We start from the raw sequence: 26,070 nt of genomic DNA, 5'->3' as shown, positions 1-26,070 counted from the left end.
TAGCTTTAAAAAAAAAAAAAAGATTAGACCTACTTCAACAGTATAATAGCCTACACAATAGGCCTACTCACTGAACCACTTTGCTTATTGTGTCAGAGGATTCATATGATTTAAACTACATCGACAGTGTGGCAGAACTGTTTGGATTTACATACAAGTTGGTTCAATATGGCAAACAACTCATATTATATTTTTCCACGTCTGCTTGCGGACCACTTGGGATAGCTTGCGGACAACTGCAGTGGTCCCCACATTTTGAGAAACACTGCTGTAGTGTAATAAATTAATATCTGTTTATTTTGTGGTATGTTGAAACTAGCACCTCAGGCTATTGCAGTCATTCTTTAGCTCACAGCTAAAGAAAAAACATAATCCTCTTAAAACATGTCAGTCCCTTTATTTCTTTGTATTCACTCGGTAACTTCGTCAGTGTCTTAATATTGGTTATATTAATAGAATGAAGGTGGAATACATCAGTGTTGTTCTTACCTCTTAAAGGTAGGAAGGTTTTATTTTGTCCATGACAGTATATTCACACCCAAAATAGTGATGCATGGGAGCGTGGAGGATTTTGATGACATTGGCTCCACTCCTCTGGCATCTCATGTCATAGGTTATGAGAACTGGTTGGACAGGTGGCTTGGACTGGCCATCATCATCAGATGAGTGGTTTTTGCCATGTTAAGGCGTATAATACATTCTCCCACCCACATACCTTTAAAAAGAACTTCATCCTGTTTTGTGTCACTTGATCTTGGATACTCAGAGGTACCAGGAGTAATATCATCAACTACAGGTAAGCCTCTCAAGCAACCTTTGTTGTTTCTTGTTTTAGATAAGTAGTAGCTATTAAGTCTATTTAATGTGCTGACACAAACATACCCAATATTCCATAAAAGATAAAACACTGCACAAATATTGGGGACAAATATACATGTTTTTAAAAGAATATAAACTTTTATGCAACCATTATATATTCATCAGAAGATAAAGATAAGATCTCACAGGACATGTTTTCATGCTGAAAGAGCATTATTTCATAAGGACTATTACAAAAACCAAAAAATGAGAGCCATGGACTCACATTTGTGGATGTGTCAAGCTTTGTGATAACTAAAGGGTGAAGTTGAAGTATTCAATATACGTGTCTATAAAGTAAGTACTATACTGTACAAGCCATCATGTGTATTGAAAACTCTACTGTATACTTGCCGGCTTACAGAACACACACAGTACTTAATTTTGGCATGTAAAGCATCCAGATCATCTCTCCTAATTAATGTCCTGTCACATTTCACAAAAACCTTCTCCAACCTCTGTATTTATTATTTACTTCAATGCTCTGCAATATATTTAATGCACTGGTCTTTGTATATGTTACTTGGTAGATTGTGTGAAGGTGATTCCTGGGGGAATCACTGGCATTGTGTCACAATGACACACAAACAAAAGTACGCTCTCCTCGCTTTCACTATCTTGGGATTGGGTAGGTATAATTTTGTTGTTAACAGAAATACACATTTTTGTTTTATGCAATAATATCATGAAAGGCTACAGAAAGGCTACTGTTACCTGATATTGTAAATATATCAAATGTGTTTTCCTAATGTTTCATTTGCCTTTCTTTTAGGTTTGTTTTACACCGCATCTGCCCAGGAGGTAAGCTTAAGTGAATTCACTTCATCACTCTATGTTTATGGTACCCTGACTGCAAATTACATTTGCTGCCGGGTGTGTCTAGACTTCTAGGCTATGTTTATGGTGAACACAGTCCAGATTATGAACCATATCCAGAACACAACAATCCCAAACAAGTCTTGTTTGTATAATTCATATACTGTAATGTGGTTGAATAAATTTGACAACTTTCATTTCCGTTTTTTAGTGCAGGAACAGTTCAAATCCAGATCAACCCCAGGTTTGTTTCAGTCTCTGATATTATGATTCATTTCAAATACAATGGGCATAAAATACATCAGCTACTTAACAGAGCTTTAGGACAAAGGAGATGCATAAATGTTCTGAAAGGGGTCTGAAGCAGTGGATGCTAATTGCAAATATTTTTGTATTTTAGAGAGACCCTGAGGAGGTCAGGAATGGTAAGAACAATTTTGTGCAGGCTACTATTTTGGCTACTTTTTGTATTGTGCAATTCTTAATATCAGAATTATCTTCCCCCTGCTTTTTTCTTTCTCCGCTTTGGATACAGCAACACAAGGGTAAGAACCATTTACTACTTATTTAATATTTGATTTGATATCCTGTAATATCCTGTCAGTATGTTAGAAATGTGTTCTGTGCTTTAGTGTCAGTAAGATACATATCTCATTTGACAGCTTTCTAACTTGTGCTGGTCTGGGGTCTATGGACACTGCGTTCTCTCCGGAGAATGCTCAGAAACTCAGGGGACTGCTGGATGTTGGATTCGATTTTTACAACTTTTTGGTAAGCTAATGCTCAAACTGTAAATAGCATGTTTACAGTATGTGCCAGTTTGGTTACATAGCATGTTACAGATTTACAACTAATAGAATGTATCACCTGTCTATTTCATTTATTTCCTCTTAATAATTATAGTAGTAGTAGTACCTGCACTGTACTGGACTGATGAATGCTTTCATTGGGATTGATTGTACAGAGAGCCAGTAGATCCCCTGGGCCTGTTGAGGACCTGATCCGTGCCATCAGAACCAACCATTCCGCTGTGGGTGATCTCCGCGATCCCCGCTTCATCCGCGCGTGGTTCCATGTCAGGCTTAGGCCTCAGCTTGCTTTCCAGTCCAAAGACCTCCTCTCCTGCCTCAGTCAGGCCAACCTCAGCTGTGAATCCTACCAGGCACTGTGCGTAAACCACGTTTGTTGTTGTCTCTGGTCACATTTTCAGCCACATTTTAAGAATGAACATAATACTTAGCATAAGTTTTGAAGGACCTGCTTCTAACTTGTTTTTGTTGGTTTCTGTGTTATTTTTCATAAAAAAAAAAACTTCAGTGGATCATCTGAAGTTGACTTTCGGTTCTTGTACTGTGCTATACCCAGTGAAGAAAGTGCTTAAAGATTCAGTTTTGAAGTTGAACCGAGGCTGTCCTTGTTTTACTAGGGTAATGGAACTGAGTGAATATAAGGAGAGCATGCATCCTACAAGACAGATGATGGTCTACAAGGAATTCATACTGCCTTTCCTGACAAATTCATCAAAAGGTAAATGGCCTCTGTTAATGTAGTAAAAGCATTTACTAAATGTAGCCCCTATCAAATGTTGACATGGTCTTGGTGAACTTTAGGACTTGAAAAATTGAATATCTAAAAAAAAAAACTTATATTTGCACTGTACTGTTACTGTACAGTACTCTTACTTACATTTTGGTAATCATCTTAAACAGGTTGTGTTGAAAACAGTAACAGTAGTGGGGACTGGCTGATGAAGAACTTCCAGTCATTTGCTTCCTATGCCCTCGTCCGTGACTTGATCAAACTGAACATGAACTTCAGTGCCGTAAGTTTCTTAGGGAGCAAGTTTCGTATATCATCCGATATCATCTTTGAACACCGCCGTAACCAGTTTTATGCCTCGCCAGCTGGAGGTGTTGGACAAACTCACGCCCGAGCAGAAGGTGGAACTAATACTCTACCCAGACACGTTCAACCTGAACAATCAAACCATCATCCTGGTCCTTCAGAATCTGATTCAGCCACTGCTGGAGAATCAGCATTTGAACCAGTCAATGCTCAACATGACCACAGTAGGTGCCATGAATAGCACAGTCTCCGGGAGACCCCATGTACTTATAAGATTGTCAATTGGTCAATTGCATATAAAGTAAACTATTACCATGCATACAAATGCTCTGCTATATTGTTAGTGGTGTCTTTTTCTTCCTCTTCTTCTTCCTCTTCCTCTTCTTCTTCCTCTTCTTCCCACTCTACCTCTGATTAACACCTCAAACCGATTAACGTACAAATTTCATTCAAACTTTGTTACTTATCGCTACCTTAGAATAATAAGGTTCTATCTGACATTTTTGTCAAAATGGAGTTATTTACATATTTTTATTCTTTGAAAGTTCAGATGAAGTGTTTCTTAAAGTTCTGTACATATTTGGACTTTATATCAAAAAGAACTTGTTCAATTTACCATGTAACTCTATGGAATTCTAAAACTTTGAAGCTCAATATCTCAGAACTACTCAAAACGCAGATAGAACCTTATTATTCTAGGGTAGCGTTATGTCTTGTAAAGGACACTTCAGCTATTCACAAAAAAAACAAAACATTCTGCCCATAGACTTACATTGAGCTGTGATATGACAGTAGGACCATTAAGCTTTCTTGCACATGTGTTCTACTGCAAGTTCAAAGGTTTCCTTTCTCTGTCTTTTTCCATTCAATATCTACCATTCAGCCTTCAAACCAGACCTCCATGAACAGCACGAGCTCCAACAGCACTGAAATTCATCCAGTAAGATTCTCTTCTTTATGTATCTGATAAAAGCTTTTTATTCTATTATATATTATATATTCTATTATATAAAAGCTTATGTCACTTATTCTTGATTGGTCAATTGCATATAGAGTAAATTATTCTTATTTCTCCTTCTCCTTCTTTGTACAAATTTTACCTAGAAGCACGTATTGTACAAACTTTGTGCAAACTTTGTTGCATAGGTCTGCTTATGTGAAATTGTGTGTACTTTATAAGTGTTTTACAGAAATAAAAGCAAAGAATAAAGTAGAAAATAAAATAAAGATGGATATGTTTAATGAAAAGTATATAGGATAGAAAAGTCATTAAAAGATAAATAATTTAATTAAGTGCTACACCAGAAGAGAGTACAGATTTTAGAGCTCAATTATTGACAAATGTAAAGATAAATTATTGTGTAACAACTTGATTTAAATAGTTTTTGAGGCATATCTGCTTCTATAGCTAATGTGAGGTCATTGGTCAGCCTTATTTGCAGAGATATTTTCTGGGCCTAAACTATTCATTGATTTAGATCGGAAGAAGTATTTTGAAATCTATTCAGTAGCTAAGCAGGTGTCAAAGTGTAAGCAAGTGTCAAAACTCAATGTGGAACTGGAGTAATGTGCTCTCTTCTCTTGATCCTGGATAAAAGTCTAGCAGCAAGTTTCAAACTTATGTATATGCATTAGATACTTTTGTGTGTGCAGCAGAACTTTCTTGTGTTCACCAGAAGCTCAAAGACATATGCATTTTTCCCCCCTTTTGTACATTTCTGGTGCGCACCAGATTGTTTCTCATGCTTATCAAAAACTTTTACATGCACACCAGAAACTTTCTCATCCAGAAACTTTTGCGTACGCACCAGGAACTTTCTGGGGAAAAAAATCTTATTTTGGGCAAGAATGGGACAATTCATTTTCAAACATGCCCCTTTTTTCAAACCAACTTTTTTGGTGCTGGCATCAAATTCAATTAAAAAAGAACATTTATTTTCCCAAACAATGACATTTCTCAGTTTTATCAATTGATATCTTGTCTTTGTTCTTTTTTAACTAAATATGAATGAATCTGAATAGCAGATTATCGCATTTTCTTTTTATTTTATTAAGATGTATCTGAAATGTCGATGCAGCTGTGTCATGAACACTGCTGGGAGTAACGGTTACAAAAGTAATGTAATTACTGTAATATATTGCTGTAACGTGGTAATGTAAGGCATTTAAAAAAAGGGTAATATTTTACTCCGTACAAACTTCAATGAAGTGGTGTTTTGTTTTTTTACAAATTCACCAACACCACGAGATCATCAGAGAAAAAATCTGCGTAAATAGTAGGCTAGAATGTTATCTCCTGTTACTGGTTGAAGATGACTGTAGCTACAGCAGACTCAAAGTCGGACTCTACATTTGCAAGATGGACATAGGCCTACCCTTAGTTTTGAGTTTGTCAGAGACAAGGATACGAAAAACATAGGCCTAATAGTTAAATGCACTTTGTGGAAACCGAAAAATCTCTCTAAAACCTCGCAAAGTAGCACAACTAATTTAATGAAAGATCTAGAGCGGTGCCACGCTAATCTTTTGATTCTTGATAAAGCATAAACTATATGCTCTTCTAGTGCATGCCAGCTTTGTGCTGTGAACTTGAATTAAAGAGAATAAAAGGATAGAAATGCGTAAAAAGATTGTGTAGCCATATCTTGACATGCCTTTAAGCTGTATAGGCTACAATATAGTGGGCTATAGTAGGCCTGGGCCTAAGGTTGTAACAAATTACTTTGAAATGACATTAATAAGTACTGTAATACATAATACATTAGGTTTTGAAGAAACTTGCCGAACACTGGTCATGAAGCATCATAAATTATTTGTATTGATTTGTAATGATTCTGGCAGAAACTGCAAGCATTCCTGATCTTTCTGAGACCCCTGGGAAGTTTCATCCACCAATTTGTTTCAACTGTTCAAAAGGTAAGCTGCATGTTTTAAATACATAAATACAATATGACTGTTCTATCATGTTCATTTAATTCAACATTAATCAGCAAGTATACACATGGGGATTCAAAACTGTGTTTATTTGCCAATGCATACAACATATTATAATATATACTGTTATATGCAAATATGTGCTATAGTGTATGTATGTAGTAAAGTCTCTCTTACCCTCCCGTTTTGATTGTCCTCAGAGTAACGAGTCCTCCATTAAAGGCCACGTACTGGCCCAGGTGGTGGTGAACTGGACCCTGTCACAGCTGGCGGGCCACTTCTCCCAAAACTTCACTCTGAATAACCAGACATTTGTCGGAGCGGAGCCCACATCTCAGATGTTTAATGTCACAAACTTTGAAGACTGGTTCCAGCACGTGGTGGTCCCCCTCTTGAAGCGCTTCTTGCCAGGCAACACCACTATTCCCCAGGACCTGACGGCCATTTTCAACCATGTTTTGTAAGTGAAGCACACAGACAGACAGACACACACACACACACACGCACGCACACACACACACACACACACACACACACACACACACACACACACACACACACACACACAAAGAGTTACCATGAGAGCAGCACAGCAAGGTTATTGTTGCTTATTATGACAAATTCCTCTGGTTAATCTTATCAAATCATCAGACAGTGCTCTGGACAAGAGCTCAACAAATGCATGTGTCTTTACTTAAAACCATCACAATTTGTGTACCATGGCACTCATTTTTGTTACATTTTGTATCATCATTAACTCATTTGTATCTTTCCGTTAACAACTTATCCACTGATGGTTTTATATATATATATATTTAAATATATTCTACATTGCAAACAGAATGAACATTGTGAGTGATAGGTTCTGCTTCATATCTTATATGTAGTGATAAAGCTATGAATGACTACCGACAAATTTGGGGAGTTCATTTTCTCTATTTTCATAATTTACATAATTTTTGTAATTTTCTCAGTAATTCAAATAACGCCATGGTTCCTCCTGAACCATCCGACCCCCCTGAGATCTGTAACATCAACCACAACAGCAGCAGTACCTGTTTGGTGAGTTTTGTTGCTTTCATGCATACCAGACACTCCCTGCCAATATGCTATGGAAAATAACGGAGTCTAATTGTAACCTTCTGAACCATTTTAACAAGAATGCTTTTGCTCTTGCATAGTTAGAGAACAGAAATCTAATACAGTTCAGAGATGTAAAAAAATTCTTTCAGATATTGGGTGTCCCCTAATCTTATAATGGGTGCTTACTGAGATGAAATGTTCCTGTTCTGTTCTCCTCTGTGCAGGTGCCTGAGACAACTGTGAATCTCGCTGTTGTCTTGAGGTGTGTGACCAACACCACCTCCATGAATGTAACAGGAGAGAAAATAAAGTCATTGGTGGCAGGTCTGGTTGGAACCCTGAGAGATCAAATGAAGGTATTTCTCTTTTTTTTGGCCAATTAGTTACCTTACATTTCTGACTAAGTTTCACTGGTCCTTGACATCATATGGCATGTGCTCCTTAAACCATCTCTAAGCCACAGTGGCTTATTCTCTATTGAATTCACATACACTGTAAACAAACAGAACGCTCAACAGAACCCAGTTAAGTCATCCCCAGAGGAACGGAACATTCAAAATGAGATCTCTCCTCTGTCTATTTCTCTCTTTTTTTGTTCCCCCTCTAAAGTCTAGTAGAAGTTCAACTTAAGATGCTTGTTTTTTTCTCATTCCACTCCTATTTCATTATATTTAATGTAACAGAGGTTTGGAAGAACATGTTTGATCTCAATGAGGGCAGTTTTCTTTCTTGTGCGACAAAGAAAATACATTTTTGAGACTTTTTTGAAAATATCTTTTGACCATTGTGACACCACACATAGACATAACTAGATCTGTCAGTCCATTTCTGAAGCACGTTTAACAGAGGAACCTGTTTGCACCATAAAAAATAAACAGAAACTTAAATCAGCAACACCACACCCATCCTGTCAACATGTTTTAATACAATGTGTCAAGACCTCAACAATACTTCAGTGTCACTCTTGTGTCAGTCAGGCGCAGTGATTTATGCAAATAAAAAAAATAAAATAAACACGTATTAACTGCACCCATGTATTAACTGCAGGGCGTAGCCCAAAAAGAAATGCATTCCTATAGAGCCCGCCCTGTGCATTGACCTCATAGCTGAAGACATTTGGCAAAAGGAATGTATAAACCTCGGTTAATAGTCAGGAAATAACGGTACTGTAAGGAGTTCTGGCCCTGATCTGGTATCGGTTTTGTCCAAACTCTGATGCAGACTAGTCTTCAGTCCAGTGGACACCATGAGCATGTCACTAGTCTTCAGTCCAGTGGACACCATGAGCATGTCACTAGTCTTCAGTCCAGTGGACACCATGAGCATGTCACTAGTCTTCAGTCCAGTGGACACCATGAGCGTGAGCATGTCACTAGTCTTCAGTCCCAGTGGACACCATGAGCGTGAGCATGTCACTAGTCTTCAGTCCAGTGGACACCATGAGCATGTCACTAGTCTTCAGTCCAGTGGACACCATGAGCGTGAGCATGTCACTAGTTTTCAGTCCAGTGGACACCATGAGCATGTCACTAGTCTTCAGTCCAGTGGACACCATGAGCGTGAGCATGTCACTAGTCTTCAGTCCCAGTGGACACCATGAGCGTGAGCATGTCACTAGTCTTCAGTCCAGTGGACACCATGAGCATGTCACTAGTCTTCAGTCCAGTGGACACCATGAGCGTGAGCATGTCACTAGTTTTCAGTCCAGTGGACACCATGAGCGTGTCACTAGTTTGCCCTCCGTGGCTTACTTGTAGAGGCTGTTAGGCTGCAGTTTGCCGCAGTCTTAAGCACCATAAAAGGTACAAAGACATTAAAATCCAATATGCACCACACCCATCCAGTCTATATGCCTACTATGTAATTAAAGATTACGTCTGTCTGACTTCAAGAATGCTGCACGGCCAAACGTCACCTATCTGTCTGGACGACTTCCATCCATCACCCTCAACGCTGAACAGCTGCGTGACGCGGACGTGGTTGGACTCTGGGCAGGCGCCCGGCTCGCTCCTGCCCAGTCCATGCTGACCAAAGAGTACAGATCCTGCCTCAGCGCCCGAGACTTCAGCTGCGAGGCCTTTCAGGCCATGTAAGTGTTCCTGTAGATCCTTTAATATTGTAATTCTATTGCCTGTCTGTTGTGACTTTGGCTTTGTCATTGTGGTGTACTTATTGTTACTGGACTCCCTTGGAAAAGAGATTACAATCAAAATTTCAGTGGAACTTACCTGATAGGTTAAAAGATGAAAAGGATAGATGTAAAGGATAGATGAAAAGGATAGATGAAAAGGATAGATGAAAAGGATAGATTGATAGATAGAAGTGCAGCCGAGCATGACTCTTAACTCAACCTTACATGACCTCATATTGTCCCCATTATCACCCTTAACTGAAAGTATGTGAGTTCTCCTAAAGACATAGAGCATGATCAGGGGTTAGATGATGATGACTATGATGAACAATGAAGATGATAATTGAAGAAGCTGTTTTTAACTGTCTCTTGTGTTTTACAGAGTGCGTATCCTTGGTCAACATGTTATGGACAGACGTGAACAACATCTGGTCTACACTGAATTCATTGTACCTTTCCTGTCACGTAACAATACCCGAGGTTGGTATTTCTAGAATGCTGCAGTTTTTGGGAGTGCCACCAATGAGGCATTTCATTTCTGTGGGGGAGTGATAACAAGCCTAATACTGTCTTTCAACAGATCCTGGCTGTGTCCGTAGTGTGAATGACAGCAGACAGTGGCTAGAGAGAAACTTTGGGCCATTTTCTGTGTTCGCCAATCTGAGTCAATTCAACCATCTGAACCAAAACTTCTCAGCTGTGAGTTTTCCAATCCCTAATTTTTAGAGCGCCATTGGCTTCAGTATCTTTGGCGCAATCCACCAGGAAGAATAAAATGATCCATTATTTTACTCCTGTGGGACCGCACTTACTGTAACACCTTTCTTTTCATTAGATGGATGCTCTGTGTCTGTTGACTACAACCCAACTGGCGGACTTTGCTCTTTCTCCAGGGCAACTCAGAGACCCGCAAATTGTGCAAAAGATTTTGAGCCATGTTGGGCCTGACGAGTTGGGCAATTTCTTTGATAGAGTGTCCCCAGCTATTCCGGTATGTGATAAATTATTCTTACCATGAGAATATACACATGCATGCATACTGTGCAAACCTATTTAAAATATCAATACTTTACCACACACCATACTTTGGTGGGAGGGGAGGTTAAAAGTAAAAATGAATAAATAAATAAATAAACAAACAAACAAATAACTAAATAATTCAGAAAAACTCTGCTAACCCCCCCCCCCCCCCCCCCCCCCCAATTTCTAACTTCTAGACCCTAAACCTGACACAGGATGTGAGGTCGGCCATACTTAAGCAGGTGTTTGACAAAGCCAACCTGTCTTACCCTGCTCTTAATGACACAGATGTGTTGGTCTGGCTGGACAGACTCAGTCCCTTGCTACCAAACATGACAGAGGACCAAGTTAAGCCTTTTTTCGCCATCGTAAGACTCAGAGACTGCAGTACAACTCAGAGAGGGTAAGAGCCAGCCGGACCTTCCCTATGGAAAGGAACTTTAGATAGTGTAAATAGTCTTGTTTACAACAGTTATTTCTAAAACTGAAACCAGTGGCATTCACATGATACTACATGTTTTTATTAAAACACGACAAATGCGAGTTTGATGTGTTTGCTTTTTTTGCTGAGGTACGTTTTGTCTTAATCTGCAGAGTGGATCTGCTCAATTCCATCCGTCCAACACTAATGAAGAACACCCAAGAGGAAATTCAGAAACAGATTGAACAGACCCTCAAAGGTACTTATATGATATATGAATATAGACACTGTACCAACACTGTATCTAATTACAACACACAGTTGAACAGATGCAAATGTGACTTGAGTAACATGAAATTCTGATATATTTTTTTCCTTTTTTTTCAGAGCCATCACCACTACGCTGCTATCAGAACAACAGCTTCCTTGGATTTCTGAATGATACATTCCGTGGTTTTGAGCTCCCAAAGCTGACCGGCGTCCTCTCTCTGATTCCCCCAGGAAGACGTCCAATGGTATTGACCCTTTCAAGAGAGTTCCATTATCAGCATCATAGTTGGCCCCACAAGGCTTCCGTTTTAACATTCCATATGTTATCTTAATGCAGAGGAAGTAGATTGGGGCCCAAATAGAACGTTCAAGCATTGTTTAAGTTTTTATTGTTGAAAGGGTCTATAATGATCTATTTCATAGCAATGCACTCCTTGTCCCAAGAGAAAGCAAAACGTTAACAATACAGTAATGTTTTTTTTTCCCGTTTTTTTCTCCCAAAGGTGATCAGTTCAATCCATCCCTCTGAGCTGGGAGACTTTCTCAGCCGTCCAGACGTGGTGGAGAATGACACAGAGCTTTGCACTGTTTTCAACAACTACAACCGTACCCCTGAGTTCCTGGAGCAGGTAAGTGTTCTTGGTCATTACTGGATGGCCACCCCTGTCAACAAATTTATATCACCCTGTGATTGGAAAAATAATATGTATAATTTTGCAATTACATGATTCAAAGTCCATGGTTTGTGTTATTTATTCATATATTGTATGGTTAGATTACATTTATACTGTATGTAAATAAACTGGGCTTCACAAGTGCTTGAGGAGAAAGTCATGCACATCCCAGGCTGAATGAAAATACTACTTGAAAATACTATCTTCTTCCCAAGTGTTTTTTTTTATTGATTCTCCACAAAAGTGCTTCTTCAAACAAAAGTTTGTGGTTGATGATACATTTATTTTTGTTACATTTTCATCATCATCATCATCATCATCAAATGATTACTTAACAATCTCCAGTGAAAATAACTTTCAATAAGAAATTAATCCAATTAAGAACAATCAGCTACCAAGCAATAAAAAACAAATCCAATGAAATAACGGCATGAATGTTGTGACTGGTGCGCAGGAGATGCTTCCCGAGGATGTAAGAGGGCCTGTCCTGCCCTGCATCTGGCCTCTGGCACTGGCCGCGGAGAATCAGAAGGAGGCTGACCAATGGTTTGACGTCAGACTGAAGCCCTACCTGCCTTTCCTCAACAAGACGCTCCTTACCTCAGCAGACACACTCAATGCCTCCTGCCTTCCCTTCCGAAAGCTGTAAGTGTCTATCATCTGATAGCAAAGCAGTTCAACTGTAAACAAACAGACAAACAAGCCTTTAATAAGGACATATCATGATAGATAGTATGATGAACTGCAATCTAGATGTACTGTATGCATTAAGAGATGCATAGCTCACACTTTGACTGGTACAGGGGGGTATTCCAAGTACATGGTTTGGTGACAAACCTGGATAAGTGAACTCAGAGTAAGTGGTAAACATCCTACAACAAGAGCCATATGGCATTATTTTGTTAGGAGAATGAAGCCATACAGCTCTTCTATTAAGAGGTTTACCACTTACTCTGAGTTAACTTACCCAGGTTTGTCACTAAACCACGTACTTGGAATACCCCCCAGATCATGTATGCATCCTGCAGTAACACAAATGGACAAATGGTGCTCTGTGTCTCTTATATTGCATGTTGTGACATAATTTTGAAATAATCTCTTTTTAATAGTGTCGGTTTCCTTGGCACAAATTTCTCCTTCAATGGCTCTGACTTTACCAAAAAGGAGGCCTTTGACACTGTCAAGACATACCTGGAGTCAGGTGAGGACTGATCGAAATCAGAGTATCTGATATAATAGTATAAAGGCAACGTGTACGTCATATGAAACCACAGACATTCTGGAGAGACAAGTGCAAATTTGCAGAACAAGTTTGTGTCAATTATATTTCACATGGCAGTTAGAGATACCAGCACATTTTTTTTACTATAAACGGCCTTTGAATGACATTTTTGTAGATTCAACACCCAAGTGCTACAGCCCCACTGACCCAAAACTGAACTCCACGGCATGGTTCGTCAACTACATTGGAGCGTTTGTCATTTTTGTGACCTCAGATGATCTAGACACGTTTGGCTCGACGGATACAGTATGTTGTCTTCATTTACAGATACATACATCTCTCTTATGTCTTTGTGTACTTGTATACAGTAATTGTTAAACAAATAACTTATTGTTTGCTCTTGTTTGTTTCTAGCTGCAAACTTTCACCGTGAACCCTCAAAACATACAGTTGTTTTCCGAGAACAATGTCTCACAGACCGCCGTAACTAGTTACACTCAGCTACTCTTCCTGCAAAATCCCACCTTCAACCCTATCACGTAAGTTCTGAATCCAGAAAAAAGGGACTTCAACCTCTGCAATGCTGCTCTATTCTACCCCCTTTGTGTCACTTCAGTTTCATGAGTCTGCCACGCTGGCTGTGTGGAATTAATCTATGATCTTCCCTCTAGTCTCCCCCCAGTTTTTCAGTGTCTTGTCCCAGGCTCAGTCTACACCACTCTGAATCAGAGTGCCTCCCTGACTATTTTGGCAAATCTAAACCAAATGTGTGTATCAAGTGTAGATCAAGAGGTGAATATTCAATCATGGTACAATCTACATGAAAGTGAAACACAAGTGATTGTTGACGTGTAGTTGTGCATGTTGTTGGGTTGTCTAACTGTCAGAGGCTGCCTTCCCTTTAAGATATCCTCAGCCCTTGCTGGAAACATCCAGACTGTGAATGCAGAAACCATCGGTGCCTTGGGGCAACAGAGTGTGGGCCTGACTCCCGCACAAATCACTAAGGCACCTCCGAAAGTCATTTTTGACTCCATTTCGACATTTAGCAGTATTTCTGGCTGGAGTCAAGGGCAGCTCTCGTCCATTATCACCATCCTCTTTCAGCAAAACTATCAGGTAATGGAAATTAAAGTTACTGGCTACATTCAAAACTGTTTAAAGTCACTTGAATATGAACAAGCGATGGCTGTTTAGGACATATATCTTTTTATAGTCTATGGAACAAGCTCAATAGTTTCCACAATCTCCACCCACAACTCTTTGATGTCTTGTTAGGTTGCTGTAAGAGTTTGGTTGTGGACCTCATACCTCAGTTCAGCTTGTCATTCAAGTTTGCTGTTGTGTGACAGGTTGGTTTCTTTTTTGGGACTCTTGTGTTTTTCCACAGGTTAACAGTGCTGAGAACCTGCTTAATCTGGGAACACTGGTTGGAGGACTTCCCTCAACAACCTTTACCTCAATTCCTGCTTCAGCAATTATCCAATCGGCTCAAAATCCAACATTCGTCACTAATCTGTTGAGTGCCCCCCCCATTGTGCAGCAAACATGTGTCAGACAGGTATTTACACATTGAAAGAATTATCTAAGCTTAACAGTATGGTGTTATTTAGACTGAAAGTGAATAACTGCAAGTCTACCTGAGCTTTATTTCAAACATTTGATGATCATTCATTCATTCTTCCTTTTTTCTTCCTTTCTTTTTCTCATCCATAGATAGTAAAAGCTGATTCAAGCCCATCCGCACTATTAGCGATTCCAAGTGACCTGGTCAACCAAATCCCAAGAAACCTGGTGCTTTTCCAGAGCACTGAAGATGCCAAAAATATCAATAAGAAAAAATGGAAGCGGGAGCAGGTATTATGCATGTCCTCTTCTGATCCTTTCGTGGATGCTTGCATACTTTTTGTAAAGAACAGTCCTCAATGATTTATTTGAGAGAAATGCAATAATAGTCTATGGATCCTGCTGTGGAACATTGCAAGGTCTTTAAATGTATATATTAATTCATTCATTCATATATTTTATATGGTATAAAGTGCACAGAGTGAACATTTTCTGTTTCTTTCTCTAGGCGGTGCTGTTCTTTGATACAGTTGCAACTGGAATTCCTGAGCCTGATGAGTATGTTTTAATTGCTTCTCAAACATATGCCATACCTGTAATGCATTAGAGAAAGAGGCACAAATCTATGATGTGTGTATGAAGTCCTTCAGTAAAATAAATGATACCTGCATGCCAATGTGACGGAGACCAGCCAGTCACGCTGTGTTGTGGGTAAAACTCACTCCCTTAAGAGAGGAGCTCGCGACAAACACTAGCAGCCATGGTTTCTGCTTCCCTCCCATGCCTGAGGTTATTGTTATTGGTCTGATCCCAATCTGGTCCTCTACTTTGCCCGTGATACAAAACACAAGTGCTACATAAACAACAATTAGAAAGGATTTAATGGAATGAATCAGAATCAGATTTACAGCCAATTTGTTTCCAGTTGATGATGTCACTCTACCTTTACAGACCATATAGACAATGTACCCTACAACATATACAATTATAGCCAATATACATAATACAATATACAATATGCAGTTTATAGACAACATACGTATTATTTAGGGCACATTATATTACACATATAGGTAATATACAACTGTAACCAAGACAAACAATATACATCAAGTGCAAGGAAAAGGAAATAAGACCATGTTTTTGTCTCCACCAGTCTCTCGGTGGACGTGCTGCAGGGCTTCACCTGCTCCCGTGTGAGGACGTTCCAGAAGACGAAGGTCCGACGCCTCATCAGGGCCTGCCGGCGCAGGGGGAACAGAAGAAAGGTGGTCCTGCGGCAGACACAGGTGAGTGTGCTGAGGGGGATCTAGGAGATTCGTCATCATCTACGGTACTCTGTAACTAACTCCAAAACACATGGCTGTGGCACTGACTGCAGCCTCCTGAGCACATCCTGGTCCAAGTCACCATGGGGACCACAAGCTCAGTTCTGACCCATGGCATCCCATCTCTATCCAACTTGCGTCCTGTCACTTTCAACTGTCCTATTAGCCTAAAGGCAAAAGCCCAGAAAATGTCACAACATACTCTGCTTTTCGGATACTGTTGGCTGGTTCTGACAGTTGATCTCCAAAATGTTGACGTTTTTCTAAGAAACTTTTCTCACTTACAAATAACTACTTAACGAGGCCATGCTCTCTTTTTGCATCCAGCTAACATGCATGTACAACTTGATCAAAGCTGAAAAGCCAACAGACTTTGCCAACTATTCCTCAGACATGCTACTGTATTTCAAGTAAGTTGCACCATCTTGTTGCTCTCTGCATAGAGCCAGACATACATTTTAATTTGTATGACAAATATATGTTGTTGTTTGGTTGCCCAATCAAATATTTGGTTAAGTATTCTGCTTTAAAAAATGAATGGTGTAACTGTTTTGTATTATTTCTAAAGCTATGCAGACATTCCACAAGCCAACTGCAAGTCATATTTCACAGAGGCAGGCAATGCCGACTTCACCGTTTTGAACAGGGCACTAAGTAGGAGAAGAGCCCTCTTGCTGAACAATGCTAGACAATGCTTGGTAAGATGTGTTTGAAACATTACAAACAATCCAACATCAAGTTCAGAAAATGTCTGGGTTTTCCTCACGGATGTCATTATGAACTGCAAACAGGGCATCACAGGTACGAACATAAACCGTGAAAACGTGGAGGTGCTGGGAAACATGGCCTGTACCCTGGACCAGTCTTACATTCAAAACTCAGACCCAGAGATCCTAGAGAAACTGAAGAACTGCAACGACTTCACAGATGCACAGAGTTCTGCCATGCAGACAGTTCTAATTAATGGCAATACCAAATATGGGTGAGTGTTACAAATGGATGAAAATATAGCCTAATAATAATAATAATAATAATAATAATAATCGGTAACACTTTATAATAAAGTGCCATAGTAAATAGCAAACTAGTCATTACCTAACTCTTTGTTAATATTTGTAAATTGTTACAAAAATATCTATTTGGCACAAGTTAATAGTTTTCTGTCTTTATTGCCCCCACAATCCAAACACCCACCACCCCCAACACTCACACACAATCTCTACACAGCCTAATCCACAACCCATCTCCCCAATCCCTCAATAATCCCTCCCCAATGTCAAATATGCACTTAACATGTTTACAAACACAATTTCATTGCATTTCTTACACCAGTAACTATGGTGTAACTATTAACTTGTGGCAAATATATATTTGAGTAACAATTTACAAATATTAACAAAGGGTCAGGTAATGACTAGCTATTTATTATGGCACCTTATTATAAAGTGTTACCTAATAATCATAATAATTGTTTACAAAGTATGGCTAAATACTATATAATTACTATATAGATGATGGTTATAGACTTCCTCGCCCTCTAGAGGGCCGTTATCATCAGATGATCTAAGTTGTGGTTATGGTTTTCACACTTCTTTATAGTTGTTATTAAGTGTGTGAAATTATTATTAATTAGTGTACATAATATGCAATACATAAGATGGTTATTATGGTATACCAACCATTATTGTATTTTAAGACAATTTAACTATGCCTGGTATACAGTAATGTACGAACATGCAGGGCAATGTGTGTTTTCGATGCATGGAAATGTTAAATTATTTTGCTACACTAAAAGGGTAGTAGACTCACCCACACACCTACACCCACTACATATCCCCATCCAACACCATCATGTTTTGAAATGATTGACAACCTGAGACATTACTCTGAAACTCTTGTTCATAGCTTCACAGAGGCAGATAGAGTCACTCAGATATATTGGTTCTGAAGAAGCATAAACCAAATCCTAATTTCCTCCTTTTCAGACTACCAGCCAGGTGGAGAGAGAAGACCCTTGATGATCTGGGAATTCTTCCACTGTACCTTAACAATGATTTCTGGGGACGATTCCAAACGGTAGACTGGCCATTCAATCAAGTTGTTGGTTTGGTTTCTGTTCAGTGTGCCTTTATCAGTCTGGATATTTATCCAACCTATTTTCTCCCCAACAGAGAACTAAGGAGAGGTTTTTGAGAAGGTTCCTGAGAAGACTGAGAAGGGGGAAAACTCAGAAAAGGAAACTGAAGAGGCTCTTCAGACAGCTCCTGCGAGGAACGCGCAGCAAAAGAGGAGGTAGGTGTACAGTAAAGGTGGTTATTACACGGCTCTTCAGAGTGCTGCAGAACGTTCCATTCACATGAATGGGCCTTCCCAACGTTCGGGCCTGTTAAATCTACATAAATCACCGGCAAAGCATTTAATCACCGCTGTCAATGGCAACGGGTTTTGTGCTGTCAATGGCAACGGGTTTTGTGTTTTAAGTCCCTTCAGGGCGGAACAAGACCCCTCCGCTGCGCGTCGGGGTCCGGTTCGCCCTGTCGGGACTTATTTTCCCAGTAATGAACGGCGTTCTATACATTATCCCTTACTGATTGGAAGGTACAGTTTTGCTACATATAGTACAACCATAGACAGTGAAAAATAGTTCAAAGGTACAATGTATTTCTGTGTAATGCTTGGATACGATCATATTTCCACTTGTGAGTATTAATGTTTTGGTTCATTTTAATTTTTCCCCAAGCTGATCAATGCACTGTTGGCAACATCACCCGTGCCACCATAACCGATGACTCTTTTCCATTTGGATATGACGAAACTCAGTTCAGACACTGTTTAAGTGCTGAGGTTGTAAAGGAAAACCTTGCTAGCCTGACTGAGAAAGTGGACGTGGATGAATTCCAGAGAGTCATCTTGGACAGACTGAATGAGGTAGCTATGTCGCAAAGAGATCAGAGGAGGCATGGTCTAATAACATTACAAACTGATGTTTGTTAAAGATATGCATTGTTCACTTACTATGTTTTTTTTGTAGGCATACCCATCAGGCCTGTCAGACCAGCAGGTTCAGCTGCTTGGATCGGTCTCACGTGTAGCCACCACCACAGAGATTAACAAATGGAACATCTCATCAGCTGATAGCTTGGCTGCACTGATGAACTCAGATGATGGCGAATGGGAAGCTGAAAAGGTAAAGGAAAAAGCACTTTTCAAAAAGATGTTTCCTTCTATTGACAAACAAATGTGTTGCTGTTGTCTTCTTTCAATGCAAATTCATTTTTTGTTTTCGTTTGGGTCATTTTCTTTCAGAGTAAACTTATTGTGACAAAGTTCTTGAGTGTGACCAACAACATCCTTGGCACCACTGAGCTGAACTTTGTGGGAGGGCCCAACCTCTGTGCACTGGACACCAGTTCTTTGAGTGCCATCAGCTCGGAAAGCATTGAGTAAGAATAAACATCAATCTCTTGACACAACCACTGGCAGATGTGAAACTGAAAAGTCCTACTGCATATTTGTTCCAACCATTCACTTATCTAGCAGATTCTAATCAGCACAATTCTTTAACCAGGTAGATCAACTAGTTAGTAAAATCACATGTTTTGAATCCACAGGTAGCACCAATACATGGTAGGACTATTACTTTCTGAATCCAGCGTTTCTCACCTCTGACCACCGCAACTAATAGCATTACTAGTGAGAGCTACTGCTGTTATTATTGCTAAGTCCAGGATAAAAGGAAAAATAGCACAACTAACTTAATGTGATCAAGTCTGATAATCATCAGATGATTTGGTCAGTCAGACCCTCATCAGAGATTCTTTTTAACTCCCGCAATTAACTCTACAACCTTTAATAAAATGTTTTTGTCACAAAACCACAGACAAGCAGACGCTCTGGAGATTTCCAACTGTACCACTGAGAAGAAGAGGGCGCTATTTACAATTGCCCAAAAGGCCTTCCCCATTAATTTCCTAAACCGGAACAGTGATGCAGTGACCAAGTACCAGCTCATTCAACCTTACCTTGGTAAATAAACATTTGTGACGAATCTCTTTTACCTTACCATGGGTTGGTAATGCTGAGATCCTTTTCTTCAAAGTTTCACTGTTGCTCCCTCTTTCTTTTCTATCCTTTTTGTTTGTAGGAGGTGCCACCTTGGACTACGTCAGAAGTTTGTCTTCATGCAATGTCAGCATGGACATCGATACTTTGATCGATTTGGACGAAAGTGTACTCTTGGTATGTAACACACATTTTTGACACAATTTTATTCAACTGTGTTACATCCGTTTCTGGAAAAAAAAAACTATTAATAATAAATAACTGAAAATAAATTGATTATTCTTCCCGTCCCCCAATTACTTTCCAAAGAACCTCACAGTCTCCGAAGTGTCCGGCCTCCTTGGCAACAACCTGGCAGACCTGGAGAGTTTCCAGAACGAAACCGTCATCCAGAACTGGATTTCCAGACAGCTGCAGTCTGACCTCAATACCCTGAATTTGAACCTGACCGGAGGGAGAGCAGACGTGACCACAGCCTCCACTAACACCACAGAAGCAGCGACCACCACAGCTGCCTCAAACACGGCCACTACGGCTACAACTACTACCGTTGCCACCACTGCATCTGCAGGTAAGATGCTCTTAAATGGTGGAAAATCTTAGAGGCACATTCTGGGATTTTTCAGCCTGGGCCCTATGTTTTTGAGGGACAGTCAAAAGCAGCCTGGTACTGAATCTAAAATTACACTAAAGCCAGCAACTCTACTTAATTAAAAAAAACAGAAAATAACTGAAGTACAGAAATTATAGAAATAGTAATTTTATACATTTATACATTTAGACTTTAGGCAAAAAGACACGGGGCTATCCCATGGGGTCTAGTTTGAGTGGCAATAAAAAAGCTGTTTACTTAAGCTTTTAACTTAGGACTAATGTAGGATGTTATGCAGTTGTCAGTTTTAGTATTTTAACACCATAGGACAGATTTGAATCGTTTTTGTGAAAGTATGGAAAATATCTAGAAATTGGGCCCAGGGTGACAAATCGCAGACTCTTCCTTTAATTCCTTTATGGTTAAATGCAAATGCTTGAAAGAAGAAATGGGCAATGCTGTACATTATCAGTTTGTATTATAAATCAAAGCCTGGCAATTTAACAAAGGTATTTAAGTCTGAGTATGCTCAAGTACATTTGATGAAACAAATTTGACAAAAATTTATAATTTTTTCTTTTCTCTTTTTGTTTAGGGAACAAAGGGAGCTCATATTCACTTCTGTTCATCTTCCTGAATTTGGTATTCATCAAAATGTATTTTGTATAATAGTGCATAACAATTGTGCTGTCGGAAATATCTAAATGTTTCTATTAATTTAAAGGGCTTTTTGTGTATGCAGACTGTTCCAATACCTAGTACAGCATGAAGCAATCACATACTGTATTATCTATGCTTATATTATCCCAAAATCTAATTTTATACTAATGACTTGTCTGACCTTGTAACTATTAAAAACAACACATTTCTTCATCCTATTTGTTATACTAGTACTAGCGGTGGTGATATTCATGAACCCATCTACCTACTCATGTATGCAACTGTATCAATGATGAAATTAAAAGTTTTAGCCCACTTGTGCCCCTCCAAGTATGATATAAACAAATTTCCCGGTGGTTTGCTGTAATGAAGTTGTAGTCAGGGGGCCTATGTGGTTTCTGTGGGTTTGAAATGTTAATTTTTGGAGAGTGGTTGGACTGTCTTTAAAGGTCATTGTACATGGAGAAAAATGATGTCTCCATTTTTTTTACCTGTTTCAACCCTATTTTTGTGAAATTGTATATTTCACTATAATTAACACCATAAATTTCGCCTAAATCACTGGCTATGTTGAATAAAGTTCACAAAACAGTTATTTTCAACAGTATGATTGTATGTCAGTATTATGATTGTATGTCAAACAATTAGAGATAAGATCAATAACCAAGTTTCACCAAATACACATACTCCATTGCTGAAAGATAGCAAAAACATAACAGAATCACAGATGAGACCTCGAACAACATTTAATTCATTTACATATACACAACATATTAGATCTCACCTCCACAATTTCCTCATCAAAATCTACAACTAGTCTACTAAACCGTATTCCTACTCACCTTCCTAAGACTGCTCTCCCCTTCCTGGATAATGTTTTGCTCTAGATTATAAATAATTCAATGCTATCAGGGCATGTACCGCAGTCGTTTAAGACATCTGTAATTAAGCCCTCCCTCAAAAAACCTAGCCATGTATCGATACTGGTCCTCCTGGACCTCAGTGCTGCCTTTGACACCATAGACCATGACATACTACTTAGGCTTGAAAATTTGATAGGCATCAAAGACTTAGCACTCGCTTGGTTTAGATCAGTGGTCCCCAAACTTTTTCTTCCGAGGGCCAGCTCACTATGCCTGGCTCTAAGAGAGGGCCAGAGACTCGGAGTATATTAGTAACCATAAATAGCTTAGTGCTGTGAACAACAGCAGTATACCTTAGTTGAATATTCCATTACATTTAATCATAGGCTACTGCAATTTAATACCATTGTTAGCTGTGTTTATATTGCAATCATGTCATATCAGTGTAAAATGTAGCTCAAATGAAATAATACTAATAAAAAATAGCATTCCCAAAAGTGTATTTTATTCAAAATGTCTGAACTCTGAACTCTGCGTCTTTGCATACACAGCTCAAGTTGTGAACAAGCAATATCCTACAAATAATTTGAAGTTCTCAAACTATGAGAGTTTTATGAAGTGCTGGCAAAAACATCTGAAATGACCACTTTCACTCACCTGATGAGAACTTTGTGAATTTGTATAAACATTTGAACGAGTGAATAAAATATAGAAACAAATATCCCAGCAAGTCCCAGAAATATGACTTGAATAGAAGTTAGTTAGTTATTAACAATTAATTGATAAACTTGTAGAATACTTTGAGCACTGATGCAGTCAGCATAGGCCTCTTACATTGTTTGCAGGTAGGTCTACATTTCATTCCGTTTTTGATGGCAAACGCGAAACAGTGCCAAAACAACCACCAGTGGACAAAAAGAGTATTACATGTGTACTGTTAAGACTCGCCATAGAGAATGAATGGGGGAAAATACGGAGGTTATAGTTTGACGATGTCGTACTCCCATGCGGGCCAGATGCTATATACCACGGACATGTTTTGGGGGGCCACCCAAAATGAAGTGGCGCGCCGTATCCGGCCCGCGGGCCCTAGTTTGGGGACCACTGGTTTAGATCCTAACCATCAACAATTTGTACAGGTCCATAATAAACCATCTACCCAGATTATGGTAAAATATGGAGTGCCTCAAGGCTCAGTACTGGGGTCCCTGTTGTTTAGCAGATGATACATAACTATACCTCTCCATAAAACCTGATGAATTAACTCCGTTAGCCAAACTTGACACATGTATAAGAGATATAAAGACATGGATGACGAATAATTTCCTGATTTTGAACTAAGATAAAACAGAAGTCATGGTTTTAGGTTCTAAAAAGATCAGGGATATCCTATCCACATCACAGGCTACATATAGTGATCTTCCACTGACCTCATCCACAAGTGTTAAAAACCTAGGAGTTATAATTGATCAGGACCTAGCACTAAATAATCACATAAAACAGATCACCAAAACTTAATTTTACCATTTAAAGAACATTTCAAAGATAAGGAAGTCCTTATCCTTACCAGATGCCGAGAAATTAATCAATGCTTTTGTCACCTCAAGGATAGACTATTGCAATGCTATTGCAATGCTATTACGCTGGCTGTAATGTTACCTGTTAAGAGCTTACAGCTAAAACAAAATGCAGCTGCTCACACACACAAAATATGAACATATTTCCCCCATTCTAGCATCTTTACACTGGCTACCTGTTAAAAGTCATTGACTTCAAAATATTACTTATATCTCTTGGTTGGTTGAATGCATTGAAAGAGGACACCTTATGAAGACACTCTTTTGTCTGCTTCTGACAGAAGAAGCACTTATCTATGCTGGCAGCAGCTGCTGCTGAACAAGTGTACAAAGTCCCTCTAGATGGACTTGATGCAGTTGCAGGTGTTGCTGCAGGTTTAGAAGATGGTCTACCACATCTTTTCTGAGTCCTGCCTGCTTCACATGATTTCTAGTAGCAAATCTTAGCATGCTGCAGAAGCTCACTGTTACAGGTGGATTTGTAGCAGTTCCTGTGCCAAACTGATTTGTTCTGTTGTAAAATAACTGCACTGTAACAATGTAATCGTTGGCTGATCTGTGATCACCATCTCCATACTCTCTCATGGTAAATGTAAAAGGCTACAAGGTCACTAATATCACCAACCATGAAGAACAGAGCACTAATTGCTTCAGGTTATTTGATATTCTAAATTCTATCACTGCCAGCTATCAACAGCCAACTGTCATTGGTAGTGTCTCTCTTTCTCTTTCACCAATCTCTTTTAGCCAATGAGGCCTACATCACTTTCAGTGCAGTTGAAAATATGTGCATATTTAAGGGTAATGCAAAGATTTTGTATTTAATTAGGTGTGCCCGACCGATTTGAGGGCCGCTTGGGCCAAATATGCCAGGGCCGATTTTTGGTCCCAGTTCACCCCTGGTGTTGAACGCCGAGCTGAAGTCCACAAACAGGATCCTGACATACTGTAGGTTCCTGGCTGGTCAAGGTGTTGCAGGATGAAGTGCAGCTGCATGTTCACTGCAACGTCACTGCAAAATCTAAATATCCCGCGAGTCTAGGGGAGCTTAAGAGTCGCCAAAATACCCGAAATGGCATTGGATACCTTCAAGTAGACCTTAAAGGCCTGATAGAATGATTAAGTATTCAATGTAATAGGCTAAAAGGTCAAGGTTGAATGGAGTCATACATGGTATATTTTGCACATTGTTTGCACAATATCTCCGCAGCAAGTTCAAGGATTCACCAAACCAGCAAAGTTCATCACTATGGCACACTAATAAAGATGTCATTGTTCCTGGATCAAAGGTCATGGGGGTCACAGACAATCAACTATCGTACTGTTTCAGCAATTTCTACATAGCTTTCAGAATAATATAGTAAGCAGTGACAAATTAGGAAAAATCCAACATTCAAGTAAAGAAAATCTGACACTACTATGATTGATGATGTTTTTCTGGAGTTGACCAGGGAATGAGTAAAACCTTATATGCAGATGAAGAGGCATTATGGGTGAGGGAGCATAATAGAATGCAAAACGAAATCGGCTAGATCAGGTTGGAAAGTGGTCACATGAATGTGGCTTTCATTTATCTGTGAAAAAAACTCAGTATGTTTCTCTAAAGCTAGATCAGCTACCCAGGCTCTAGCCAAGTCTGTGCGGCGGTTGCAGGGATGTCCCCGCCGATCCTAGTTATGGGTGATTTTAACCACTGTCAACCAGGGAAGGCATTTATGCAATTTCTCGCATGCCCGACCCGTAATGGTAAACGTCTGGACTAGAGGGTGACACGGGAAGCAATTTTCACTCCCGTCCCATCCCGAGCCCGCACAAATACTCCCGTCATATCCCGATCACGTGACAGCCCCCCCAAAAAAATTCTGTCCCGCAAAATCCCGAGAGAAAGACTCCCGAATCCCGTCCCGCTCCCTATGTTGATGTCTAAAGTTATCCGACTGTTAGGCTACAGTAGCGTGCGGTGACCATACATTTTGGTAGGGCAGAAAGCCTTGTCTAACTTTTCTTTAATAGCCGATCATTTTGGGCTATATTAAAATTACATATTTTACAGTACTTTGCTGTAGGCTATGCTTAAATCATTTCATAGTTAGATCTCATCCCATCAGTTAAGTTTGCACCGTTCTCATCACGTGGGGCAGCTGTGGC

The 26,070-nt window shown here is 39.4% G+C and overlaps 1 protein-coding gene and 1 long non-coding RNA gene across 2 annotated transcripts; both read left to right on the top strand.

Annotated features, from left to right (window-relative positions):
• The first annotated feature begins 652 nt into the window (after nt 1–652).
• Nucleotides 653–2,220, top strand: LOC143101762 (uncharacterized). The gene is made up of 6 exons (XR_012982520.1): nt 653–796; nt 1,389–1,486; nt 1,631–1,659; nt 1,886–1,918; nt 2,075–2,099; nt 2,210–2,220. It is a non-coding gene; the product is annotated as an uncharacterized LOC143101762 (long non-coding RNA).
• On the top strand, nt 2,215–22,084 carry mslna (mesothelin a). Its single transcript, XM_076264957.1, has 41 exons — nt 2,215–2,219; nt 2,337–2,445; nt 2,639–2,841; nt 3,101–3,201; nt 3,384–3,496; nt 3,579–3,743; nt 4,403–4,459; nt 6,361–6,435; nt 6,654–6,913; nt 7,428–7,515; nt 7,761–7,892; nt 9,429–9,625; nt 10,050–10,147; nt 10,248–10,366; nt 10,503–10,658; nt 10,885–11,090; nt 11,282–11,367; nt 11,496–11,623; nt 11,882–12,007; nt 12,507–12,697; nt 13,162–13,253; nt 13,450–13,580; nt 13,689–13,813; nt 13,946–14,066; nt 14,181–14,393; nt 14,665–14,835; nt 14,991–15,131; nt 15,349–15,398; nt 15,997–16,129; nt 16,496–16,578; nt 16,737–16,866; nt 16,960–17,150; nt 18,154–18,244; nt 18,340–18,460; nt 18,909–19,096; nt 19,200–19,355; nt 19,475–19,611; nt 20,049–20,194; nt 20,313–20,407; nt 20,540–20,801; nt 21,418–22,084. Exons 2-41 carry the CDS (start codon nt 2,365–2,367, stop codon nt 21,489–21,491), a joined length of 5,433 nt encoding a protein of 1,810 aa, XP_076121072.1. The 5' UTR covers nt 2,215–2,219; nt 2,337–2,364; the 3' UTR covers nt 21,492–22,084.
• The last annotated feature ends 3,986 nt before the right edge of the window (nt 22,085–26,070 follow it).

This window comes from Alosa pseudoharengus, unplaced genomic scaffold, assembly GCF_046254945.1.
Source record: "Alosa pseudoharengus isolate Yale_2024_CS ecotype anadromous, Long Island Sound unplaced genomic scaffold, YU_APseudo_1.1 YU_APseudo_1.1_scf_4, whole genome shotgun sequence".
Lineage (NCBI taxonomy): Eukaryota > Metazoa > Chordata > Actinopteri > Clupeiformes > Clupeidae > Alosa > Alosa pseudoharengus.
The sequence above is the reverse complement of the archived record's forward strand: the minus strand, read 5'-3'. Positions and strand labels throughout refer to the sequence as shown.

Coding starts and splice junctions, on each gene's coding strand:
- mslna (XM_076264957.1), top strand. CDS start 2,365: ATGGACACTGCGTTCTCTCCGGAGAATGCTCAGAAACTCAGGGGACTG. Junction 10,659..10,884: donor GAGTGTCCCCAGCTATTCCG/GTATGTGATAAA, acceptor TCTAACTTCTAG/ACCCTAAACCTGACACAGGA. Junction 18,245..18,339: donor TCTGGGGACGATTCCAAACG/GTAGACTGGCCA, acceptor TCTCCCCAACAG/AGAACTAAGGAGAGGTTTTT.